This window comes from Mastigoproctus giganteus, chromosome 4 (assembly GCF_048544385.1).
Source record: "Mastigoproctus giganteus isolate SK-2022 chromosome 4, ASM4854438v1, whole genome shotgun sequence".
NCBI classification, from domain to species: domain Eukaryota; kingdom Metazoa; phylum Arthropoda; class Arachnida; order Uropygi; family Thelyphonidae; genus Mastigoproctus; species Mastigoproctus giganteus.
The window spans coordinates 49,972,362-49,999,106 of record NC_143578.1 but is presented as its reverse complement, the minus strand read 5'-3'; the positions used below and the strand labels follow the sequence as shown (position 1 = coordinate 49,999,106).

At 36.7% G+C, this 26,745-nt stretch overlaps 1 protein-coding gene across 1 annotated transcript in view; it reads left to right on the top strand.

The window, feature by feature from the left end:
• The first annotated feature begins 437 nt into the window (after positions 1-437).
• LOC150086708 (receptor-transporting protein 3-like) overlaps positions 438-26,745 on the top strand; it is a 66,701-nt gene continuing 40,393 nt past the window's right edge. Inside the window, exons 1-2 of the mRNA XM_090371537.1 lie at positions 438-548; positions 16,425-16,597. Coding sequence (XP_090227663.1) covers positions 16,467-16,597 — 131 coding nt within the window. The 5' untranslated portion in view covers positions 438-548; positions 16,425-16,466. The remainder of the gene's footprint in view (positions 549-16,424; positions 16,598-26,745) is intronic.

Sequence of the window (26,745 nt, the reverse complement as noted above, 5' to 3'; positions counted from 1 at the left end):
AAGGAAAAAGAAATAGAGAAAGACAGAAACTTTAAAATATGTATAGCAGCGTATATAGTAATTCTTTAATAGTTCACAATAATTTAGAGATTACCGTCTTTTTTTTTTTTTTTTCTTTTTCTTTTTCTTTTTGCAATACCGAATAAATAATAATATCAAATAATTAATAAATAACTATCTCGATGTTTATTTATATCAACATTCCAAACGGAACTGACACAATCGAAAAGGAAATTAATAACAACATTCGATTTTATTTTAATCCACGGGAAATTAAACTTCGACTTGCAATTCTCTTTATTTACGTTTTACAGTCACTTTCTCTTCTGGCTCTGACGTCAGGATAACTTGCGACCAATAGTAGTTTAACGTTTTACTTAAGCAACCCGGAAAAGTTTTCGTTTGAGCCGCAGTTTCTCAGAAGCAGTTCAAGTTGGCTGCGGTCGAATACATACACGTGCCACACAGGTGTATAGCTGTCTTGTAAAATCTGCGGTAAAATCTAAAAGGACTTATAAAGATTTATCGGCTGATTGATCATCAGTTAGGTAAGTAAAGAAATACTGTATATCGTCTGCCATAAAATGGCAGACGATTTTACAAGGTTTATCATACATGAATAATTTATTGAAGATGATAAAATTCCCCGTTATTAACATTCAATAATAATAATAATAGAAGCATAAATTTTAGGAAAAAAATTAATGCAGTATTCGCTTTCTCTTTTCAATTTCAAATGAAAAATATTAAACTATGGGAGAAAGGGAGAGTGAGGATGAGGGGGTAAATAGTAGTACTTTTTGCAGTTATTTCATCCTCACGAGATGCCTGAGCTTAACTGCCATATTCTTTCAGACTCCAGTTTTACAGCTGATAAACTTTATTGACTTCAGGTAATAAACGAGACGATGAAGTGTTTACAGGTCTTTAAAATTGCCTTGATAAAATGAAGGCTAAAATCTTTACCCTATCACACTGTTTTGTACAAATCATCGAAGATACTCGAAAGAAATAATTAGCTTACAACTTTAAGACATAATTAGTACATACAAAACGGATTCAACTAATATAATTCAAAGTTTTAAATCAGCAATTTAGAGATATTGATGGTGTATTTTTGTTCTTTTATTCTTGTGATTTTTTATCTCTCAGAAACTTGAACTTTCATCGGAAAGATTCACACCAGCCATAAAACATACGCAAATACTCACAACCAAAACGAAAATATACTACTCTATCAATAAAAATCTTTTCTGTAATTTTCCTCTTCGGGAGATGCCTTCAACCTTATAGTAAATTCCCTACTTACACCTTAAAATATGCCACTTAAAAAAAAAAAAAAAAAGAAAAAAGAAAGAAAAGAGAAAAAAAAAAGGTGTTTGAATACTTTTCAATTTTTATAATTTACAAAATGCACATCGTTTGTGCATTTTGTAGATTTTTTTATCTTCTGAATTTTGTAGATTTTTTATCTTCTGAATTTTGTAGATTTTTTATCTTCTGCATTGCTATTTCTATTTTCAAGAAATTCATACCTGATGTATTTTTTTTTTTTTGCTTTTCCATTTTGATGTGCCCAAGTTTTCAAAGGAATAATTGAAAGATAATTCCATGAACGAAAAATTAAAAATATATAGGTTTAAAATACTTCCAATTTTTTTTTAAATATCAATATTTACAAAATACAAATTAGAATCATTTATCTTTAAAACTTTTAATTTTTTATAATACAAGTATAAATGTAGAAACAATCGACAGACGAAGTTGAAAACGTAATTAGTATATAAGAAAACATCAAATTAATAATTAAAATCCAGTAGTTTTCCAATAAATAAAAAAAATATATAAATTAATTAATATTAACATATTTGAATAAACAGACATTCCAATCTAAAATTTTTGTAATGTATACATTTTGCTACTATTGCGCTGGTTAACGTTGATATAAATTATAATAAAAGTGAAAATAATGCCAAAAAATAAAATTAATAATGCTATATAAAAAATTAGGAAAGATTATATAAATTACAAATGCATGTTCCTGAAAATATTTTATTAAAAATAAACCAAATACCATCCGAAAACGGTACACTATACTACATAATAATACGCCATAATACAACCTCAGATCATTTCTAATACTGTAAATTATAATGGAAATATTTCTTCAACTTATTAAAAATGTCCACTGAAACTGCACTTCCACATAATAGTGAAGGAAGGTTTGCAAACACGTTCAATGATGTTCAAAGCCGAGGCAGTGCTGTTTTCATAAATTTTTCTCAGCCTTGGAAATTTAGTGTCAGAACTAACGTATGCACAGTAATTACAATCATTCGTTTTGAAACAAGGGGAGCTCCCTAAATAAATCCTATGATGAAGAATAATTGCCCGTATTTTTCGGTGTATAAGAACGTGATTTTTCATTGTAAACACATTCCTTAAAATTGGGCTTCATATATATATATAGAAGGTTAAGAACAAACAGAGCAGAATTTAGGAGGTATCTGCGGGTGGAGGAGGGGGTGCTCTTCAAGCGGAATGCAAGTTCATTCACGAAAGGATCATGACACAGATAGACGATATCTGGCCCTAACTGCAAGACGACACAGGAAGATGACATCGGAGCAATTCTCTTTAGAGTTTGCAGCCTTAGAAGCAATATCTCCCACCGAACAATATCCAGTTAGCTGTCGGGAAGAGATCTATAAGTAAAATGACCATGATTTATCTACCTCTCAATTTGTCTCAGTTGGCGCACTATGGCCATAGTTGCCGATGCGCCTAATAAATCCCTAAACCAACAACAAGAACAACAACAATTTGTCTCAGAGGAGAAACTGTTTCAAACTGTATCGTGAATATGCCAATTAGACCCAAGAGTAATAGCTCGCTGTGATATTCACGGATAAATAACCTCTGCTTGCATCTTCGTAATAGAAAAAAAAATTTAAACTGTTTTCGTGCAAGATGTCCCTTAAAGTGAAGAAACAGATGGAAACCAGAAGGTGCTAAATCAGGCCTCTATTTTTTTTTTTTTTTGGGGGGGGGGGGGCGGAGAAGATGCTGAAAAGTATTCCATACAGTCCATACGTTTCTGTTCACCTGCTTTCCATTCTAGTGAAATTCAGTTCTGGAAGATGATATCCCAAAGAAGCGTCCAGCATTTGGCCAATAAAGTTTATTATATGAATGTTCTCTTTAATGATTTGCACAGCTTCAGCAGTATTAACATCAGTGGCTCATGTTCGTGGGCCACCAGTCCGCCCTTCATCCTCAAATTTTTCCTCCCTTCCTTAAACAATCGACACCATTTACAAAAAAAATTTGGACATAACTGCTTGTGTTTTAAGAATTGGTGAATTCCATGCGAATTAAAAATAAATAAAAGTACTACATCATATAAATAGTCATAAACACTGTTTTGTAAGACTGCGGTAATCATTACCTGACTGGAAATCCTTTCGCTTGCGGTACTAAATCCTATATAATTTCACAAGTTGAATTCAGTGAGTGTAATTTATGATTATCTGAACTTTAAAATCTAACGTAGTGTATACTGTGTTTATTCTTTGGTTATCTGCAAGAATTTAGTTAACTAAAATACTTTGTACAACAAATAATGACAACCCACAGCAGATGTCTGCTGTTTCCTGCACCAGTGAGACCTCAGAAACGAAAAGAGCCCTACTACTTAGAGGGGGCAGACCAAAATATAAAATTTAAAACAGTTGCGGAACTTTTAGAGTTTTGGGCCGGCAATTTATCGGTATGATATACATATTAATATATAGATAGGCAAGTATGTGTAGTTCGATTTATAGCTCGAGAATGCTTATTTAGGTACGCGTACTTCGAAGTATACAATTGAAATTTAAATTAACGGTACTGGAAATTGTCGCTAATATCAGTGTGTTACTTTATGTAGCAGTGTGGGTTCACGGCCGGTTTCCATATTGTGAGTCAAATCAGCCTTATAACACACAAGGGAAAACCCCCTGCTCCCTCCACCCGAGATCAGTCAACTATAGTCTCGAATTGAAGACTTTCCTCCGATTATCGACAAGAATCGAACCAGACCTCTCCAAACGAGTGACAGACGGCGATGTATCGTGCCGACTAAGCTGCCCGCAACGAACGACCAATAAGTACACTAAGAATCACTTTATTAAGTACGCCCATCTGACAGCAAATAAATGCCCTTTTAGCTCTCAGAACACACAGGATTTGTCATAGTATGGGCTCAGTTTCTTTCACACAATTGTTGCAAATTGGGCGGTTGCAGATCTCTACAATGAAGAATCGTTCCGATTCATCCATAGGTGTTCAATTGAATGGAGATCTAGTGACTGCAGAAGCCACCGCAATACGCTGAGTTCACTCTCATGCTCTGTATAGTTCCAAACTTGTGACATGGTGCACTGTCCTGTTGGAAGAAGTCATTTGCAGATGAATACACTGCAGCCATGAAGGTATGCACATGGTCGGAAACAATTTCCAGATAACTTTGGCATGTCGTCGCGGTAGCACATTGGTTACAATCATCGTCCTCTCCACACTGGTTGGAAAAGACAGGTTCGAATTCCATCACTGACGCGAGGAACTTTATGAGGCTCGTTTCACTCCATGGCTTAGTCAGTCGGTCTTAAGCGAAGTTAACAAAGTTTTTCTCCACGAAACTTGGATTTTTCGTCCAGGAAAACAGTCAAACTGACCAGAGAATACAAGTCATTTATGGACATAATACGCAAGAGTGGATGACGTTGTTCTCAGATAATTCTAGTTGACAATTTTTTCTTTTAATCTGTGGAAACCATATGCTGCATCACTGGCATCAAGGGGGTTAAATGTGCATCGCAAAAACATTCCTCAGATCTACACCCCTGCCACCAGCGCGCATTGTTCACGCCTGGCAATGTGGGTCCGTACACTCATGCTGTTTTCGTTATATTCTGGTCCTTCTATTAGCGTGAAAAAGTGCCCGAGATTATGACATCAGACCAGACAGCAATTTTCCAATTCTCCACCGTCTAGTGTTAGAGTTCGCGCACACTCAACAAGAAAGTACGGTTACAGAACCGTACTTTGGTTTTCGCTGACAGAAGTAGTACCCGGTTCCGTTGTCGGCTGCGATACTCAATCCATAAGAAGGTACGACGAGTTGTGCGTTCCGAAATGCTTCTTTAGTTATTACTGTTGTATTGGGTGGCTATTTGATTGATAGCAGCCTTTTTGAGACCTTGAACAAGTCCTGGCGGCCTCCGTTGGCTGGATGTTATTTGGTTATTGGACCAAAATCTTTACACCCGAGACATAATAGATGGAAGCCCTAAAGAAACCAACTTTTATATTTAGGCCACCCGAATAATTAAATTCATCTACAGCGCTGTGTCTTATGTCTGTTAATTGTGTGTTCTATGGTCAATTTGTCTGTTTGCTGGACGAAAAATCCCAGTTTCTGTGGGAAAAACCTTGCTATCTACGCCTGAGACCGACTAACTCAGCCACGGAGTGAAAAAAGCCCATTAAAGTTCCTCGCGTCTTCGACGGGATTCGAACCCGAGCCTTTTCCACCCTGCGTGGGGAGGACGGTGACGATACCACTGTGCTACCGCACAGACTAGATGGAAGCCCTGGTAGAGTTGCAGTTTTCGAGATACTCATACCAGCTGGCGTGACGGCAATTAACCATGCCACGTTCAAATTCAATTAAATCTTTCGCCATGGCCATTCTCGCGTTGAATTCAACGCGAGGTGCATTCAGCGTCCCTACGTGCGCGTTTGATATCGTATGGTAGTACGAACACGTGATGCTGTTACTGAAGGAACTCCCCATTTCACTAATAATGTGGCCACCAAGTATATGTGGAACCCATTTATAGATATTTAAGTATACAATGATTAGCACGTATGTAGATATTACATAGCTCTAGCATGGGTATGAGCATTGCCCTTACACACTCTGAAAAACGGTATATAATGATTAGCCTGTATGTAGATTGCATAGCTCTAGCATGGTGGGTGGATAGTGGACATAGCGTTGAGGGTCAGAGGCACAGATGGTTACCGCACCTTCGCTCAGTTCTCTTATGTTGAGATACAGATCCCTGTAAAGACCACAAAGTATTTTATGTCGTGTAATGTAGGGTTCTGTTGGTCTTCTGGCCTCTTACCCTAGGGGGCCCGTGGAGCACCATCGACCCCTAGTTCCCATCCATGGCACTGGGAATCGGGTCAGGGAGTGCATAATCAGTACTTTGGCTGGGCCGACCCTGGGATCGCCTGAGCTCCCAATGAGGATATATAATAAAAATTTAGAAAAGGAGCATTTGGGAACAGTGCAAGAAGGGAGGATAAGAGAGAAAACTGGAGGATGTAGAAGAAGGAATTCGCCAAGCGACAGGGGGGGGGAGAAGGGAGCAGTGGACCCAGCGAATTGGGCCACTGATCCACCAGGCGAAACAGTAGTGAGAGGGGCAGTGGACTGGGATGGGAGTCTCCATCTTCTAGGAGGTGGGGAAAGTAAAGTCACATGGCTAGGATGCCTTGTGTTGAGTTGTCATGTTGTCAGCTGTGGTTGCTGAGGAGATGCCCCCCCCCCAGAATATCCTATCCTGTCGGAAGACAAGGTTAGCAAGGTCAATCCTGTGTATGAAATCAGTGAGTTGTCAGTCAGATCCAGTAGAAGGTCAAACCAATGCAAAGACATGCTCAGTGGAATGTCAAATCAGGTGGAAGGTTTAGTTTTAAGATTTGTCTAATCCAGTAGTAAGTTTGGTATAGTGTCCTAGGAGGCGTTTGATATTCGAAGCTTTTAAGGTGTTTCTTGACGTTGTTCTCCTTGTAAAGAGGTCTTGGGGGAATTGGTGAAGGCAAAATAATTTTTCTCATTGATGAAAAGGTGCTCCCGACCATGGGGCATATTAGGGGTCTTGATAATTAAAATATTGCGTAAATCATCATATTGGGTTCAGGTGTAGAGCAAATGTTCCCAGTCTTCTGTCTCTCCACAACTGCAGTGGGGATCTTCAGTTAAGCCCAGTGATACCAACTTCTGTTTAAGTGTGTAGTGGCCGGTAATAAGAGACGTTGCGTTTGGTCCTAGGGAGAACCAAGGTGGTGGTTTCGGGTATACTTAGGTTATGCCATGCAGAAATTTCTTGGTGACGGCTCCTTTTCAGATTCAGACCTTGTCTGCCAAATCTGCAGGAGTTTGTTGGCTAGAGTCTATTTCTCTTGTTTAACATAATTTTCCAGATTTACTGTGCGGTCCAGCATAGTTGCTGGTAAATTCCTGGTGAGTTAGTATTGCATGCCACGCCGAATGACCTCCAGATCCAGAGGAAGGACGCCCGAAGGGACTGGGTACTAGCAGTACGATACACAAGTGTTATAGTTAACAAGATACAACACTGGATGGTGACTAATTTTTTCTGATTACGGACTGTATCTCTGGTAAGCCACACTCCAGCGAAGTAAGTTATACTGGCAAGAAGAGTGCTTTGTACAGAAGTGTCAGGAAGCGACGTTTCAGCTCCCAGTCTCTCCTGCTGATCGGGGAAACCATTGTAGTGTATTTTCTGATCTTGGTGTGTAGGTAAACCAAGTGACGATGAAAGCTCAGCTTTATATCTAGGATGATTCTTAGGGGTTTTTATTCAGTAGCAAGTCGAATAGTTAATGGTTCTGCCATCTATCTCTAATTATGGGGATCTTCTTGCTTGGATTGTGCCTTTTAGGAGAATGGACTTCATCTTGTCTGGGGGGTTAGTATAAGGTCATCTGCGAAAGCTTGGACAGTTAACAGCTCCAAGATCCACACTGAGTAATTCATCGAGTACAACAGTTCACATGAACGGGCCTAGTAGGGATCCCTGCGGGTGGGTACGATCATTGATTGTCCTTCCACACGCTGGGAAAAGGTGTGGGTTCAAATACTCTCTGCCTTCGCGGTAGCAAAGTTTGCGGAATCAATCACTATCCTTCCTGCGGGCGAAGGTGGCATGTTTTATTCCCAGATTTCTGGTTTTTACACCTAGCAAACAGTCAAAGCAGGCATAAAAATACGCACAATTTACAGACAAAATGTATCGGAGCCTCATAGTCTTAGTTTGTCTTGGCAAAAAATCAGAACAACAGATATTACATGTATAGCTATTTCGATTTATAGGTATTCGATGCTTATCGAAATAAAAACTTTCGTTTATATGAAGTCATAAACAAGCATATTGTAAATATATATCTGTAATAATTTATTTTACCTTGTAGGCAAAGAAACTGTAGGATATTTATTCAGCGAGAACAACTAGTTACTGCTACTGCAGTAGTTCTCTTTTACATCATAGGAAAATTCTCTGCCAATTTTCCATAATATCAGCATCCAGAAAGATATAAAAGCAATATGAAATGTAGTTAATAAATGTAATAGCTATAGACAAGGAAAAAAATTTATATAGGCTAGCTGAGGAACTTTTTTTGGCTACAGGCCAAAATAAATAAAATGCTGAATGTTTCCGACAGCAAAAAGAGTTCCTTACCACTAATTTGCAGTTTTAAAAATAGGATTTAATTTTTGTTGATCAACGCTCATATTCAAAGTTTAATTTTTTACACGTAATAATTAAATACCAAAATACAACACTATTATATTACATGTGACATTCTTAAATATTTTTTATTATTATTATTTTTTTATTGTACAAGGCGGTCCCAGCCAGCTTTCCTGGCATCTCCGCCACTAATCACAATACTGTACAGATATTTACAGACTTGCATCACTAATTCCGGTCCATTACAAGATATTAAAGTTCTGCACTTTATGTTCCCGCACAAGTATAAGACATTGAAGAGCTGCAGTTCACATAAAATGAATTTGGAGTTCCTGCTACAGAAAGTAGCTAGTGAGAAATTGACGTCAGTGCATACAATTTCAATGTAAAATGTCCAGTCTGAGAAAGAAAAGTCTTTTTAATAAATAAAATATTACCCAAAAGCTGAATTCCACACCATGGAAGTATTCTCCAAATTAAATTGCAGTCAGGCGAGAAAAGTATACTCATCAGTAAACTGTAGTCAGAAGATGAACACAGAGATCTATTGCGGATGCATCATCTTCATAAGCGTTGAAATATGTTTAGTTAGAGGTTGACGTTTCTAATCGACTCGTCCAGTACACCGACTTAAAAGACCAACCAGTGATGAAATGCACAACCTGAATCACCTATCCTCATCGAGTACTCAGACTTGAAATACCACTCAGTGAAGCACCTGTCCTCGAATACTCCGCCGTGAAAGAGCACTCAGTGATGAAATGTGGACTAACCAGGGATGTTTGTCTGGCCTATTTGTACTAGTCCTCTTGAATCATTAGTGATTATCTAGCAGCTGCCAAAGCTCGTGTCTGCAGTATCAGGAACTGCATCACACAGCTGTCGTCCGCGGCACAAGCAACCTCCTTGCTGTAATCTAATGATCGACAAATGAAACAGCTCACCTTAGGACATAATGTTATAGGAACTGGTGACACCTTGGAATTACAATTTCAGTATGATTTAGCCGGAAGATCAACTCATGCAGCAAGTATCATTCAAAAAAAATTTATAGCTGTCCTGGTATGGTTGAAACTGTTTTCAATATAATGTTTCATGGTTCACGTTTCAAGGAAGAAATAGTCACCTACTACTGAAGAGGATGTCGGTTTTCACCTCCATAAAGGATACAATAGATGTGAGTTTTACACCTGTGGTCAAATCACCTCTTTCGGTTTGATTGCCGCAGCTGACAGAAACATTCTACAGGTATTAGTTTGAGTCACGAAAAACTTGAATGTGCTACATCCGTTTCACTCAAGAAAATCTGATGTGCCATAGAGCTACTCAGCTAATTTTATCAGCATTCTTCTCGCTCCATTTGTTGCAGAACTCGTCGGCTCTTGAAAACTTGTACAGCAAAAGTTTGGAAAGCACCAAAGTCTGCCCTTGTCTTCTGTAGAAGGGTCTCACATCCAGAAGTCAGTGTTTGCACGCTGGGTGCTCCATCAATCAATTCCTCTCGTAGCTCCTGATATTCGGGGCACCTACACAGAAGATGTACCCAGTCTTCTCTTTCTCCACAAGTACACGATGAACGTGCTGAAATACCTAAATCATTTAATTTTCCAAAGAAGGACTCGTGTCCTGTAAGCAGGAATGTTGAATATACATTTGGTTGAAACCAACTTGGCATTCCCTTCCCAAACTGTTTGATGCTTAGAAGAAACTTTTTGGTTATTAAACTCTTGGTGCAGTTGTTCCATCTATTTTTCCACCGATCAATAAGAAGGGTCCACAATCGTTTCTTCTCCTCATTATAACCATCGTCACAACGAATTTCAATTGATATCCGCTCATATGGCCGTCTACGCCATAGACAGAAGTACATTGATTGGAATACTAAGATCAGATCCAGCGGCAGTCGTCCTGTTATCACCTGCAAGGCCTCATTTGACACAGTTCTACAAGCCATACTAAGTTGTAACAACATTGTCCGTTGAATTGAAATTAAATAAATAAATAAAGAAATTTTCTCTTTATACTCCGGGACAACCAAACGGTCAGAGGAGTTTACAAGATACACAGAATACAAGAAACAGCACCGTATTCAGCAGTCACGGGCTTGAACCCCGGTCACTCAAGGCACGTGAACTTATGCACCCGCGCGCCTGACCACTAGGTTAGGCCGGCCTTTATTAGTCTCCTAAACTTGCCTTTTGCAACGCACAATCTAGCCACACATGTGCACCATAGCTCGCAATTGGCAAGAAGATACAGTCATAAAATAGATTCAATGCCTTGCCTTTATCGCCCACTCCTTCCTAGTTACACGGCCAATAATACCAACAAATTTACGAATCTTCTCAGCGATATAGTTGATGTGTGAGAGAAAGCGTAACTGTCTATCAATCTTAACTTCTAGATATTTGATAGTTTTCACACACTGTAAACTCACTCCATCTATCCGGCATTGTGGATGTCTCGTAATACACAAGTATCCTTTAAACAACACATTTTTGCTCTTTTCTATTGAAATCACAAGCCTGGGAAATTTACACCAGGTACTCAGCTCCGACAAAATGAAATGTAATAGTTCTTCTAATTGGAGCCTCGAGTCATCGTCCACCAACAAAACTAAGTCATCACATTCTTAAATATTGAGGAAGATACGTAAAACATGATTTTGTGACACGCTTGTTTCCGGGGAGGAAAAATAATGCTCAAAGTTGCCCACATGGACGCGGGCTGTACAACTGGATTATTTATTTATTTATTTATTTTTAATAACAATCATAAATTAATATGATCATATAAAAATAAAAAAAATATTTTTCTTAAAACTTTGGACTAAAACCCTGCATTAGCCACTCAGCTCCTTTTTCATCTTTATAGCTGCATTTTTATTATGCAACCTGTGTTCTTGAAATATTTTCGTAACCATTATTTGACTTGAAATAGTGGAATGGTTAACAGTGCATACAAAAGTGCAAATCATCGAACGCTTTTCGAAAAGCAGTTCATGAATATTCTCACAACTGTCTGGGCATGCACAATACAAAGGTATTAAAAAAAAAGATGGGAAACTTCACATCATTGGCAAGCTACATTAAAAACAAAGTATAAATAATGGCTATTTTTCACATGATTTAATTTTTATAATTGTTAATAATCTATGTAAATTTGCTTCTTTTGTATTAATTTTCATCTTTCCCATACTTTGTATGTTATCCACCCAATGGATGCAAACTTTACCAGTTCATCGTTATTTGTTTAATGCACTAGAATTTCTAAACTTAGTAATTATATTACACATTCGGCTTATATTTTCATGTTAAAAACTTATTTATTTATCCAATTACTTCACTTTTATATAAAAATAAAATTCTTATTTTTATAAAATCGTATTTAATTTTAGACACGACTTTTTGAAATAATTTGCTTGATATTTCAGTTTATAAAGGAGAGGAGTTGTATTATTATAAATACGATGTTAGTGTTTCTGATATTAATTTCAGTAAATTGATGCTTTGCCGTATAGGTATATCACTTTTTTTTTTGCAGAATGTGCGTGTAATTTTTTTTTTTTAATGAGAACCTGTAATATAAATATCCGAATCCAAAACTATTCGGATTCCACGTAAAAAAAGGAATATTATTTTCATGCTATTTTTTTTTTTAAATAATTGTTCAGTCTTTATAAGCTAAAGTAGAACTACTCAACCAGACTGACCAACCGTAAATTTAAATTGTTACCATTACTGAAATGAAAACGGAGTTCTCCATTGAGAGGACCTATACCTTTGTATCTAGGTCTAGCCACAGCAGTAATGATGGAGGAAACATACTGTGAGTCAGCAGCAGCACGTTGACGAAGATCCTGACATGCAAGAACTCGCCGCTCTCTGTGATTATCACTGAGGAGGTGATACTCAAACTTGGCTGGAACAAGTTGTATACCCAATTAAAATTGACTGACATATCCCATAAGAAATACCAATTTCATTAGCAACTTCAAAGATAACTGAACGTCGGGCACTCTTGATCTGACCAAGAGTACTGTTTGCAAAGCTCAAACATTGACCGAATCATTTCCAATGATTCGGTCAATGTTTGTTCAGATTGACCGAATCATTGGAAATGATTCGGTCAATCTGAACTTTGCAAATAGCGGAAAAGCCTTCGAACAATACACAGCATCTTCTCCAACAAATGTTTTTAACATTTCGTGTGTTTCTGTTGTATTTTCTCCTAATTTGAAACAAAATTTTATGAATCCGCTACTCAAAAAAAAAAAAAAAATAATAATTTAAAATCAGATGGAACATAAAACACCTATATCCAAATCATGCTAATTCAAACCGTCCGCAGATAAACGAGAGATTCATGTGTTACTATGGAAGTCATAGATGAATCATCGATGGTGTTGCTACAAAGCTGCAACTTTCTACGAAGTTGAAGTTGATCTCCGAACTTTCTGATCACACCTCATGCTTCCTACATCATATCACCTACGTGTGGAAGATTGCCCTTGAATTCCTATATTATGTTCAAATACTCTTCACCATGAAATGTGACGCAACATTAAAAACAAAAAACAGGAAATATACAAAATCGTTCAACAAAAATCTTCATAGTATCAAAACTGTCCCAATAAGAAAAAAAAATGTCCTATAGATGGTGTTATTTGGTATAAGACATCTTATCTTTTTAAAATATTTTTATTCAAAGAATTCACAGAAATTAAAGTAATTTTGTATTGGTTTCAAAAAAGATCTGATTCAGTGAATTTCAGTGTTCTGCATCTACTGAACACCACATACAATCATAACTGTCCTTGAGCAAATATTTGTCTAAACATTTTGCTGATGTAAAATGTAAATTAATTTTCTCATCCAAAGTAGTAAAAGAATTTTTTTGCCAAACCGTTTCATTGTGAATTTTTTCTATGGGGCCTCAAACATAGATGCAATAAGTCATAAGATTTGAAAATTCAAATGATAAGCTACACCCCAGCCCAGCACATGGCATATGCGAGGAAGCTCACAATGGCACTCAATCTGTGCGCCGCAGTTTACGACTCCATCAACATCTGGGAATTCATGGGTTGGAAAATCCCGGGTAGGGCTCTCAGAAACCCTCCAGTGCTCTGTTCAAACCTGCAAAAGCTCTCAACCTTCAAGTGGCACTTTCCCAACAGCATAATCGGCGCACTGTGCTCAGCCGACATTGATTTTGATCTGTGGTCCAGTGATTTGGCATACAGGGAAAAAAAGAGAAAATCCATATTCACGTGCAGTCACCATTCCTGTAACTGTCATTTAAACTAAAACTGACTCCAAGTGAAAGATGTCCGGAAATTATCGAGCACTCAAAGCTATTTAAGCTAATCTTATGTTGGAGAAGCGATATATTCGCTATGATTCATGTATTTTATTGTTACTCAATGGCTGCGGTTTTTCTATGCAATTTTCTATGTTTTATCAGCTTGTATGTAAATGTCTCCAATTAGATTGTTAGATTCATCTGGATGCCTGTAACGGGAATCGTATACTTGAAAAAAAAAATTGTGAATTAAGAATTTTATTATTATTATTGTTATTTGTTATTTGGTTTTTAGGAGCACTAGCAACTAAGGCCATATTTCTCCGGGATATGCAGTGGTCATTCCCTAACCTTTCCGCATCCTCCGTATTTGGTGGAGACGGGTTCGAACCCCGGTCTAATCAAGAAGCGTGTGCTACGCACCTTCCCACCTGGCTACGGAGGCGCCTATTATTATTATAAAAACACATCTTTCCTCTGTGGAAGGACCCTACTATTGATGATAAGGGAAGTAACCATTACTTCCAATGGGGATTCTAATACCCATTGAAGTAATGGTTACTTCCAGTGGGTATTGGAAGTAACCATAAAGTAGGTATTCCAATACCTACATGTCGAAGGATAGCATATGTTGTTCGTCTCTTTCTTCGGTATGTCGAGCCAGTATGGATGATGGGTCCACTTAACTATGATTTTTACTCCAGAGCAGTGATTTCCAACCTACGGATCCCGACCCAAACACGGATCGCCATTAGATTTGCTAAGCGTCATAAAAATATATTTTGTTATACCATAATTTATGTTGTGTTGTACTGTAAATTTTATTTCACCTTTTATTTAAAAAAGTTACGTTAATGAAAAGAAGGTATGTTAACAAATACATCGTGTACGGATTTACTTCGACAATTATAGCAGGAGTGGAAAGGCCGTAATGCGTCATAGGCACGGAAGTTCTTTCCAATGAATCGCTAAAACCAAATATATTGCAGTGTCATATAAATAAAAAACACGATCCATTTAAGAAGAGTGATATGCACATTTTTCTTTGGTATAATATGAAAATAATCATGGCGCATTTTACGTCACAATTTTCGAAAATTTTTCCCTAAGAAGAATATCCTCTCCGGAAGCCTTACTAATTTCTCAAAATGGGTACTAAAATTCTTTGTAACACCAATTTTGGTACTTATAAATATGATTATTGCAAAGAATTTGAAGGATTAGACCAGACTTTCACGAAAATAACTGGTTTCTGTTGCACGACAATGCACCTGCGCATTCTGCGTTTCCTGTTGGAAGATTTCTTTTGCAAAAAAAGTGTTACTGAAATCAACTCCCAACAATTCACCCGATTTGGCTCCGGCTGATTTCTTTCTATTTCAGAAGATAAAAGTGAAAATGAAAGAGAAACTATTTCATATCCAAAATACCCAAAAGAAAGTCATCGACTATGCAGAGATAACTTTAGAGAAATTTCAAAAATTCTTTCAACGATTAAAAGAGAGTAGTAACAAGTGTATAGAGTCCCATCGGTATATTTTGAATGATTTTCATAATAAATTCTTTATCTGAACAATGTGTGTGTGTTTTTTTTTTTTTTTTTATAATTTCACCATAGCTTTAACTAATTCAAAGCCTCAGCTGTGGTCTGCGCAAAATCGAAAATAACTAACAGACCAACCGATTTACACATCAGAATTATTTTAAATAATCAAAAAATGCGAAGAAAATATAGACTCTAAAGAAAATTATTTTCAGTGGCATATCATTAAATTTTCACATTAAATATTGTTTGCAGAGAAACTCTACAGAATTCGTATCGGTAAAAGTACAGTTGGCAGGAAACTGTTAAATTATTTAAATGACTTTTAAATTTTATTTATATTTAAATTAATTTCATTTAATTATTTAAATAATTTAAATAATTATAATGAATAATTAATATAAATAATTATAAGATACTTAAATTAAAATAATTATTTATTTTAATTATTTAAACTAAATATAAATTTTAATTTATTTAAATTATGTAATAAATTACTTAAATCTAAGGTTTAGCTTCATTATGTGATAACTTCATTTATAAAATGACAACCTATTCCGGAAACCCTGTGAAATTCAAGGTCTTTACAACTAGTATTTCACCTCCATTAATAATACATGACTTTTATGTTGCTTCTACTTATAGTGCAATACCGAGGCAACTTTAGCAGTGATAATGAATATGAATGATCCATGCTCAGTCGAAAAACTAAAGTTTCCGTTTGGCTTTAATAAACAGTCATTAGCAAAGGAGCGGGAAAGAACCATAAGGGTTACACGCTTACTCAAAATCATAACTGGCTGAAAATCACTGAAAATCAAATTATTTTCAGTGGAGTATGATCGGGAGCTTGGGCTCTGTGCAATGATTCTTTATTTGAAAGCAAAGTCCCATCGCTTTTCTTTTTGGATCCTGAGCCCATGGGGTATAAACAGTGATTCTAAAGAAATCTGTTTGTGTCAATACTATCTGTTTCTCCTTGCATTAAAAATGTAGTTAACTCACATATAGATTTTCTTTATTTTCAGGAAGAAGTGACATTTTATTTGTACAGTAGACGCTAATAAATCATGGTGATGTGCACTGCTTCCATTCTACAGACTGCAGCCGCTTGTACTACTCCTACCTTGAACTTAGGTTCGTATCCTCCTTCTCCAACCTTCTGTCCAGTGTTAGTGGTACCAACATGGAAGCAATCTTAGTAAGTGATATCCCTTTTCATATCAGGTCAATATATATATAATGAACTCAGTAAATTATGTTTACCTATATTTATTCTTTAGCAGCGTGACCAACATTATTTCACTGACGTCACGATCTCTGCAATTTAATTTTTTTGGCAATGTCAAATTTTTGTTTTCCGTATCATATAGTAAAAAAATATAAATAAAATAAAAGATTACAGTATCGACACCGGAAATAGTATATGGACTTGTTGTTCCTTCTTCAAAAAAGAATATCTTCGTAAATTAAAGTAATTAACCAGAACGAAAGACTTCAGAAAATGTTTAAGAAATATATTTACTCACGTCTCACTAACTGTTACATAATTATTCATTTTTATATTTAAAAAAAATACTAAAACTCAAACAACCTTTGCAAGTTTTCTTAGAAATATTTTCGTATGGGAGTTGTGCTGTTTGGAATGGAAAATTTGTGCCCATTCATATTGAAGCAAATGCAATATAGTATCTCTGCTATTCTACAGTGGCAAAACTATAAATTCTGGCCCTAGACAGATTTTTTTTAATTACCCCCCCCCACCGCTGCTAAGTTTTAGATATATTTATTTAAACTGCACAGACAGCATAATGGTCTTAATGCTCACAATAGAAAAAAATTGACTTAGCAGCGAGTTGCCTTGATATTGTACTACTTTCCAACAGAAGGCTCGCCAAATGATTAACCTGCTGAGACTGCTATAACAACCTATTTCTACACCAACTGGTCCTTCATCAGTGGCAACACGCAGAAAAAAACAATTATAAAGAATTTGTTCGACGTGAGCTATCATGCGGTATACGAAACTGAAGTATTCAAAGTTGTAATATAGCTATAGCTATCTGTTTTTAATGAGTGTCCTCTGCCAATTCTGGCGGAGGACCAGAATTTACAGGTTTGCCAATGTAGAATGGTGAAGGTACAATGGTATGTTTTCCAGAGATTACCTGCTATCTCACGAGGGACCAGTTAGTCCTGAGACTGCCATAGCAGCCTCATCTTTTAAACAAATAGTTAATTTTGGCAAGTCCATCTGTGTTTGAAAGTAGTGCAGTACGAGGATAACTCGTTACAAAGATAAGTTTTGCTATGAGAACTACATAACACTATTATTATCAATGCGGTTTAAATTCCGATAGCCCTTCATTAGCTATTAATTTTGTTGTTCAATGACGATTGATTTTGAAAATTGAATTGGGATGACGGATAATTCGCAATTGCTAAACCCTTTTCTATTAACGTGGCTAGATCGTACGTATAGCTTAGCTTAATTTTTATTAACGTGGCTTATTATTAATTATTCATTAAAGTTATATACGTTAATTAACAATATTCGTTAGTTAACTGTTGATCTAGCCCAGAGGTTACCAACCTTTCTCGGTGCACGGCGCCCTTACTGTCCCAGTAATTTTTCACGGCACCCCTGGGCCAAAAGAAATACCTAGTGGTTTTTCGACCTTTTAATATATACCTATATATAATAATTTTATTCTTTATATAGAGGTACTAAATAAAGATAAATTAAAGATCACCACAAAATTAAAAAGATACGGTACAATGGATATTGTACCGTACCCTTTATATTGTACCCTTTTTATAATGAAATAAATATATAAATTTCAAAATAATAATAATAATAATAACTTTAAGTAACTTAAACCCAAATTACACGACACCCCACGAATGTTGTTGCGGCACCCTAGTGTTCCGCGGCACCCCGGTTGGAAACCACTGATCTAGCCCATTCATGATAGTTTATCGATCGTTACCATTTACAGTTACAGGTTAGACAACTTTTTAAGGATTGATAGTTAACTAACGACTCTTGTTAACGTCTATAACGTTGATGAACAGTTAATACGACCTCTAATAAACCACGTTAATAAATGATAGTGTTTATCAATCGTGAATGAACAACAATAATTAACTACTAATGAACAGCTAGCAGGATTTAAATTATATTTATAATGTAATGGTCTTAATTTTCACAGCAGTACAAACTTGCCTTTGCAACGAGTTGCCCTCGTGTTGCACTACCTTCAAAAGATAAGGCTGATATGGTAGTCTGTTTCAGGACTAACCGGTACCCCCTCAGATATTAGGTGGGTTCTAGTGACAATACTCAGACGAAACAGATAGGTTAAATTATATTACAACTCTGATTTCGTATACCGTATGGAAGCTCACGTCGAACAACTTCTCTACTGTTTTGTCTGTGTGTTTGCCATTACTGACATTTTGCCATTACTATCTGATGAGGGACCAGCTGGTCTCCAAACAGGCTGTTACAGCAGTGTCATCTTTTAAACGAACCTTTTGGCAAGGCCTTCTGTTTGAAGGTAGTACAATACCAGGGAAATTTGTTGTAAATAGTCACATTTGTTCTATCGTGAGTATTAAAATCATTGTATTGTCTATGTAGTTTAAAAAATATGTCTAAAGCGTGGCAGAGGGGATTTTATTTAGAAAAAGATTCTGTTGGAGGACCAGAATTTATAGTTTTGCCAATGTAGAATGGTGGAGATACAATAGTATGTTTTCCATTCCAGGAACTTTAATTTCCATAATTTTCAAAAGTTGTTTTTTAATTTCTCAGTTTTCAAATTTTTGGAGTTTTAGTTTTTGTTTATATAAAAATGAATAATTATGTTATAGTTAGTGAAACTTCAGTAAGTATATTTCTTAAACATTTTCAGGTCTTTTTTTAATCATTTCATTGACAAAATAAATTAAAGATGAGATGCTGTTCTTTTATCCAAATCGCAGAATGTTTTTCTTCCTTTCTGATGGCATTCCAAGGACAATATTAGTAAAAACTCGGTTTCAAGGGCTATAAGGGAGTAAAACGACATTAATTAAAATAAACACGTATTTCACGTTTATGCTGTGATTAATATAATAAGAAAATAATAATTCATGGTTTATATATTTAGTAAAGTGATAGAAAAAAATCGAGCTCCTCCAGTTGCATATGGGCAAACCGAGAACATTTCTATTCTGCGCATCTGCCATATTGCTCGTTCATTCCTCCAATGAGCGCACGGCAGCAAACAAAGCTTCAGCTACAGTATACAGTTATCCATATAACTGTGTACTGCAAGGCGTTCCTAGGGTATGTAGCATCCGCGTGCCAATTGAAATTTGGCGCCCGCTTTAAAATTTTCTTCATATGTGTACGTAAGTTTCGGGTTTTCAGGCGCCTCTTGAACGTTGACGCCCGGCTGCAGTGCACTCCTTTCACCCTCGGGACGGCCCGCCCCTGATGTACTGTATACGCTCTATGTGATATGTATGGGAAACAAAAAAAAAAATAATAATAATAAAAAAAAAATATATATATATACTGTATATATATAATAATTACCGGATTTCTATTGGTACGATTTTAATGAAAATTCGGATGGCCTGATAAATCGTTATAGAAACAGAAATATAAAAATCATGAAAATGCATTCACTGGGAGTCGGATGATAGCTCAGCGAATATACGAAAAGATGGACGGACAAATAAATAATAATTGTCAGTTGTCTGTTGGTTCGACTTTAATGAAATTTTGTGGCTCGACAAATATTTTTACAAGCTCTAAATATAAAATTTCGTAAAAATCTGTGTACTGGGAGTTCAGTTATTACATGTGGACGGACAGATATGGTGAAGACAAAGGAGCTTTACGCATATATGCTAACAGTGAAGAACTGTGCATTGTTCAGTCGATTTTCAGAAAGATTTAGGTAGAGCTAATTGTGATAATTATATTTGCTGGTCTTTAATTCATGTAATTACCGTCGGAGAATTCTGAAAGTCCTTGTGTACTGTAGAAATTCACATATAGCTAAAAAGTGAAAAATGGAAACTGAAAGTATCATCAAAGAAATATATGAAAATGTCGTCTACAATATAGAGGCTAGCTTTTTTGTAAATTTACAGAAGTTGGAAGACAGGACAGTATATTGAAAACGTTTCTACATAGCAGCAAACATGATAAAATCACGTTTCTTTCGGTTGGACATGCAACTCGGTACGTTTAATACAGTAAGAAATAAATATATTTTAAAGTTTTGAATCTTTTTGTGAAGTTGCATCGATCATCAAATAAACAGCAGCATATTTCCCCTCAGGGAGCAGTACTTTTTATTTGAAGTGCAGTTGCAACGCCGAGGCAATTCGTGGTGACTTTCTTCTAGAGATCGCTGTATTTTGTAGCAAACTCACTTTGCTCATTGCTACGTACAAAACTGAAGCATCTGCCAAGCCATGTTTAGTAAAGTTTCACAGCTCTCGTATGGTTGAAATATCTTCTGTAAATTTAATTCAGTTATACTTCTACTGTATTTGATTACGTGATTATTAGTAAAATCCGAAATGGCCGACGAATGTAATAATAGTTGTTTAATGGAATCTGTTTCATCTTAGAAATTCACAAAATCGAAGGATATCAGAATCAAAAATAAATGCTTTCAAATCCAGCTGTATTGTGGGCTATTAGAATAAAAGATTCCAGTTTTTATTCCAGTAAAGAAGGCTGATGACTTTCTCAAATACTGTATGCAAGGGACTTCCTTTCTGTTATTTTGTCTAATACTGAGAATGGAATCAGTAAAGCATAACTCTTACCATATTAGAATACTGAGTATCACCGAGTGGTACCGGTATAAATTGCTTAGATTTTTGTTGCTCGTTACTGGTGATTTGCCAACTTTAGTAGATGTCCTTGAATTACGGTAAGTGGTTCTTAAAGAGCTACATTGTTTTTTTTTTTTTTTTTTTTTTTGTTTCCAGATATAGAATTGCTGGATGATTAAGTGTATTACAACTTGCTAGTTTTAATAAGTCCTCACTTAATTATGTGATTAAATTAGTGATATGTCTCCAATAAATATGTTACATTAGTATGCAGATCAGCAATATGGATTACTAAAAGTACAAAAGATTGGTGTTAAAAAAACGAAACCAGATCTCTCCTTACGAGATCGGGTTTTGTTTTTTTTTTTTATGTTTTTTTTTTTTTTTTTTTTTTCAAATGTAGCTGAGTTAGTCGGTCTCTTTTTAACTTTCGGAAACTCGGGTTTTCCGTCCAGCAAACCGACCGAAGAATACACGCAGTTATACACGCAATATACTGATGATATCTCATAACTTTAGTTGCTCTGGCGCTTAACACATACTTAACGTAACCTAACTGCCAATCTCCAGAAACAAATATTTTTACAACTTCTTTCACTTCTAGTCCCATAAAAATACAAGGTTAAAATTACATCCATTATTGTAGTTGCGGATACAATATATAGTCAAAAAGTGTCCGGATACCGCTGGGATTTTGGAAAGTAAACCATACTCGTCATTCTCGTGTCAAATATAGAGAAAAAAAAAGCAATTTCGTTCACATCAGAAGTTCTTACTTCTGATATGAATGCATATGATCTTAGATCGAAGGAATACAGTGGATGGGTTGAGGCGTTGAGTTAGCGACTTCCAAAGGGGAATTATCATAGGATGGTACTGTACCATCCTATTAGCAATCTGATGGTACTGAACACATTGATTAGCAATCAATGTATTCGCCAATTCGGCAAAACTGCAATATGCTACATCAATGGTGACTGATGTGTTCATCAAATGGAAACATCGCAGTTGCTACTGAAGACGGAAAACATTCGGGTAAAGCGCAGAAATTTATGGAAAGACACTGAAGGACATTCAGAAGAGAAGTACATAAATCCCGTCAACCCTCATAATAGTGTTGTTCGGAAGGCCACAGGAACTAATATTAAATAAATAAATTAATTAATTTTCTGTTTATACTCCGGGACGACCACATGGTCAGAGGAGTTCACAAGGTAGAGAGAATACAAGAAACAGCACCGTATTCAGCAGTCACGGGCTTGAACCCGGGTCACTCAATGCACGTTTACTTATGCACCCGTGCGTTGACCACTCGGCTACGGCGGCCTCTTAGTACAAAGGACAATACGCACAGAGTTCCACTGCATCCGATTTTACGGAAGAGCTGCAACCCATAAACCAGAGAGCACAGCATGTAATGCACAGCGTTGACTTGTCTGATATGCAACCCACCGTAACTGATAACTGGTCCCTGGAATTTTGGAAAATTGAGTTATAAAGTGATGAATTGTGGTATCTTTCAGGAATCTTTGAAACACACAGGTGTACGATTAATTTTGGTAATAATTTCCAAGGTACAGGACCATGAGAGAGTCGAGCCCAAGCCACAGTGTTCGTTCCCTTTGTGAAGTAAATGGTAATGCTACTGTGGACAACGTAATTCTATTATATACTTACATAAACAAAAAAAATACGAGTTTTTCAATGCTGGCTCGGGAGATAACTGCAACTGGTCGCGGTGCAAAATTAAGGAGACCCTGTATAATTACTGAATACATGTATCAAAAGACACTAGTCTAGTTAGTGCATTTCGTAATTGTTGCATCTGAAGAAAAATAGCAGAACCTTGAGAATGTAGCCATTAAACTTATGGCTTAGCTATGTGAACAGGGTCACAGATGAATAGGAACTTTGATGAGTCGTCAACACAATTCAATTGTCTATCATACACGTGCAATCAATTCTGATTTCTGGTCCGCCCACACAAAAGTCCTGATATGACAACTCTTCATAATATGCGATGAGAACAGTCCAACCTTCTGTCAAGGTGTTCAGTGGGAGTGTGGTTACTCAGGAAAAGACTGAAACTTCGTCGTAATATATATATATTTTTTAAAACTTTTTCAGGGAAAATGGGATTCTGCAATGAGTAAGGAACTCGTTGTAAAGGGATTCGCAATATGAGATATTGTATAATTTATGCCTAATCTGCTTTATTTAAGGCTTAATACAAAATAATACTATTGCATTACCTACATGATAGGAAAAACTGGATTGAATATAGCAAGGTTTCGGTTGTTTGCGGCAGAGCCTAAGAACTGATGTCCCATACTACCCTTAGACCCATTTTATGTAAGCTCGGGGAAAAACAAGTATGAAATCAAGCGAAGAGAAATATTTGTAAAACACTACTAACAGAGAAAGCGAGAAATTATTACTGTCACCCTCTTGCTCAATTTAGATACATTTTCCCAGCAAGTTTGATAAGAATTATTTACATTGCAATATATACATTAAACATTTCCTTGTTCCCTTTTTCTTAGATGAAAAAAAAATAAATAATAAATAAATAAAAAAAAATCCATTTCACATTGAATTTTGCCACCATAAAAGACAGTCACTAAGAGCTCACTCTTCTGGAGTCGGCGTTATCTATGTAAACGGATTTATCCAAGTAAAGGAACGCGAACTGTGTTAATATAAACTTTTGGTACAGAGATTCTTATTTGGTTTCTATTATGATCATCTACCTACCAACGTTCTACAATAGCAATTATCTGCAAGCAACGAAATGTTACCGATCAATGATGAAGGCAAAAAATGGTATTTATTTAATATGAACATGAAGCCAGGTACAAACAGCAGCATAATTAATGAGATAAGACTGCAGCTTTTAAAACAATCTTTGTGTGTATAGCAATCAATATTCTTAAAAAAAAATAATAGAAGAGCTCGACTCCTTGGTGCATGGTTCGTCATGTTCAAACCCAGCTCTGGTTAAAAAATATGAATTCAGAGGAATTTCGAAAGAGATCATGTAAGGAGAGACAAACACCTAATAATCTCAGTTGTAATGTAGTCTTCGTCACTGAGATAGGCCCTCGTGGGTAACATAGTTGGAAGGAGCGCCGTCCTCCACATACCGGGTGGAAAAGACCTGAGTTCGAATCCCGGCGATGACTGGAGGAATTTTTATTGGCCTTTATCACAACGTGACTGAGTTAGTCGGCCTCAGACGAGGGTAGCATGGTTTTTTTCTCCCGGAAACTCGGGTTTTTCGTACAGCAAAAAAGAAAATCGACCTCAGAATACATGCAAATTACAGACAATGTTGCTCCATATACATGGAGCAACATGATGTTAGTCACCTAAGCTCCTAAAACCCAACAACAACCAATCACTGAGATAGAGAAGAACCTATAGCCTTAGATAATCCTAAGGGGCAATATCGTATCTAAAAGAAGAAGAAATCTTTATTGTACAGTAAAGATACAATATATGCCCGCCACAGTCAGGAGGCCGGGGGCTTGACAAGGTTATGGGGTAATATAAAAACATGTATTACAAATAGATGAAAATTAAATCATGACATTAAAATAAATTAAAACGTGGTATTAAAACATGCCATAGATCAATTAATATCCAAATATATAGCTATGAGAAAAAAATAATTCTGAGACAGACAGTACACCAAGGTATACATGTACATTTGTACAAAGTAATTACTTTGTTCAGTATCGGCATAAACAACCGCCCTTTCCGCTCTGGACTCAAATGCATTTAGAATTGCCGTTTGGACTGCCAGAAGGTTGGAGATAGTTGATCTATTAGGGATAACATATGGAGTTGTTTTGGTGGTTGTGGAAGAAGATGGCGTGTTATGTGCCGGAGAAGGTTTTTTTCAGTAGCTTTAGGAGCGTGGATGCAGTGGATATCAGTCTTCGGCTGGCTTGATACCTGAACGTCTGGTAGAGAATGCAAGAAACACTCTATGATAGAGTGTTTCCTGCATTCTCTATCAAGAATATATGGACTGAGGCACTTTACAATGAAATGCGGTACTTTATCCACGCCAGCAGTGATGACGGACGCAGCGAGTTGATGGATTGAAGGAGCTGCTGTCTGTCGATTTGGATGGAAAACAGCTCCTCCTCCAGCTGGACCAGAAATGGAGTCTAGTTGGTAATCATATAGTTGTGTGGTACTGTCCTGAAATCCGGCTACATATTTGATCCATTCAGCATGGCAGTTTTCCTTTGGATAAGGTCTCGTTAGTATATTTTTAATAGCTTGAGACTTCAGTCTGTTAAACAGTGCTCAGGCTTTGGAGTACTGAATTCTGTAATGTGCTGTGCCTGACTGTTTCCATTGTTTATGGGGGGACTGTTTGCACTTGAAACTGTAATTTAGCTCCGGAGACCACCAAGCATTAGTTCTAGCAGAGATAGAAACCTGTTTCAGCTGCTGGGAACACTGTAACAGTGTGCAACCATCTAGTTAATATGTCTAGGACCAGTTCCTAAGATTTAAGCCTCACAAAGTAAATCGCATTATTATGTAAAGCAGTATAACTGTCGAAACTTGCGTAATTAATTAAATCAAATACAAATGTATATCTCTGATTTCTCAGGACTATGAGAAGACAGTCATCAATAATCTCAAGAATTTTCATGCCCTCGAGGTAGCACAGTTGGTAGGATCGCTGTCCTCCCAACACTGGGTGGAAAAGATCTGAGTTCGAGTCCCGTCGATGACGTGAGGAATTTTTATGAGCCTTTTCACAACGTGGCTCTGTTGGTCTCAGGCGACGATAGCATGGTTTTTCTCCCGGGAATTCGGGTTTTTCGTCCAGCAAACGGAAAATCGCCTCAGAACACACGCAATTTATAAACAATATACAGTATACGGAGCAATATGGCCTTCGTCGCTGATGCTCCTAAAACTCTACTACAACAACAAGAATTTTCATCTACGTAATACATATATTTCATGTTATACGGAAAAATGCAAGGTTTTGCCCGGCAAGGTGCTATCTGTTTCAGAATTTTAACTTTTATTCATTCACTTGAATTGATTTTGGCATCATATTTCAAACTAGATGGTTAGGTAGATAGGTGTGTGTGTGTGTTAAGCGCCAAACCGCTAAGGCTGTGAGGCATCAGTACACTGAAATTCATGGGATACCTGGTTCCTGGGCAAAGCCACGCTGTCACCCCTTTCGCTAGTGGACGAACCTATCGCTTGGCAGGTATATAGGTACACTGCATTCACGTAGATGGTAATTCGATGTCAGTACGGATAAACGTCGTGAGTTAACAGACTTTGAAAGAGGGATGATAGTGGGTGCCCGACGCATAGGTCACTCTATCGCGGAGGTGGTACAGAAATTGCACTATTCCTGTTCGATAATATCAAGAGTGTACCGGAAATATGCCATTTCCGGAACAACATCTCATCATGAATGCGCTGTGGACGGAGAAAGGTGGTGGATGAACGTGGCCCTCG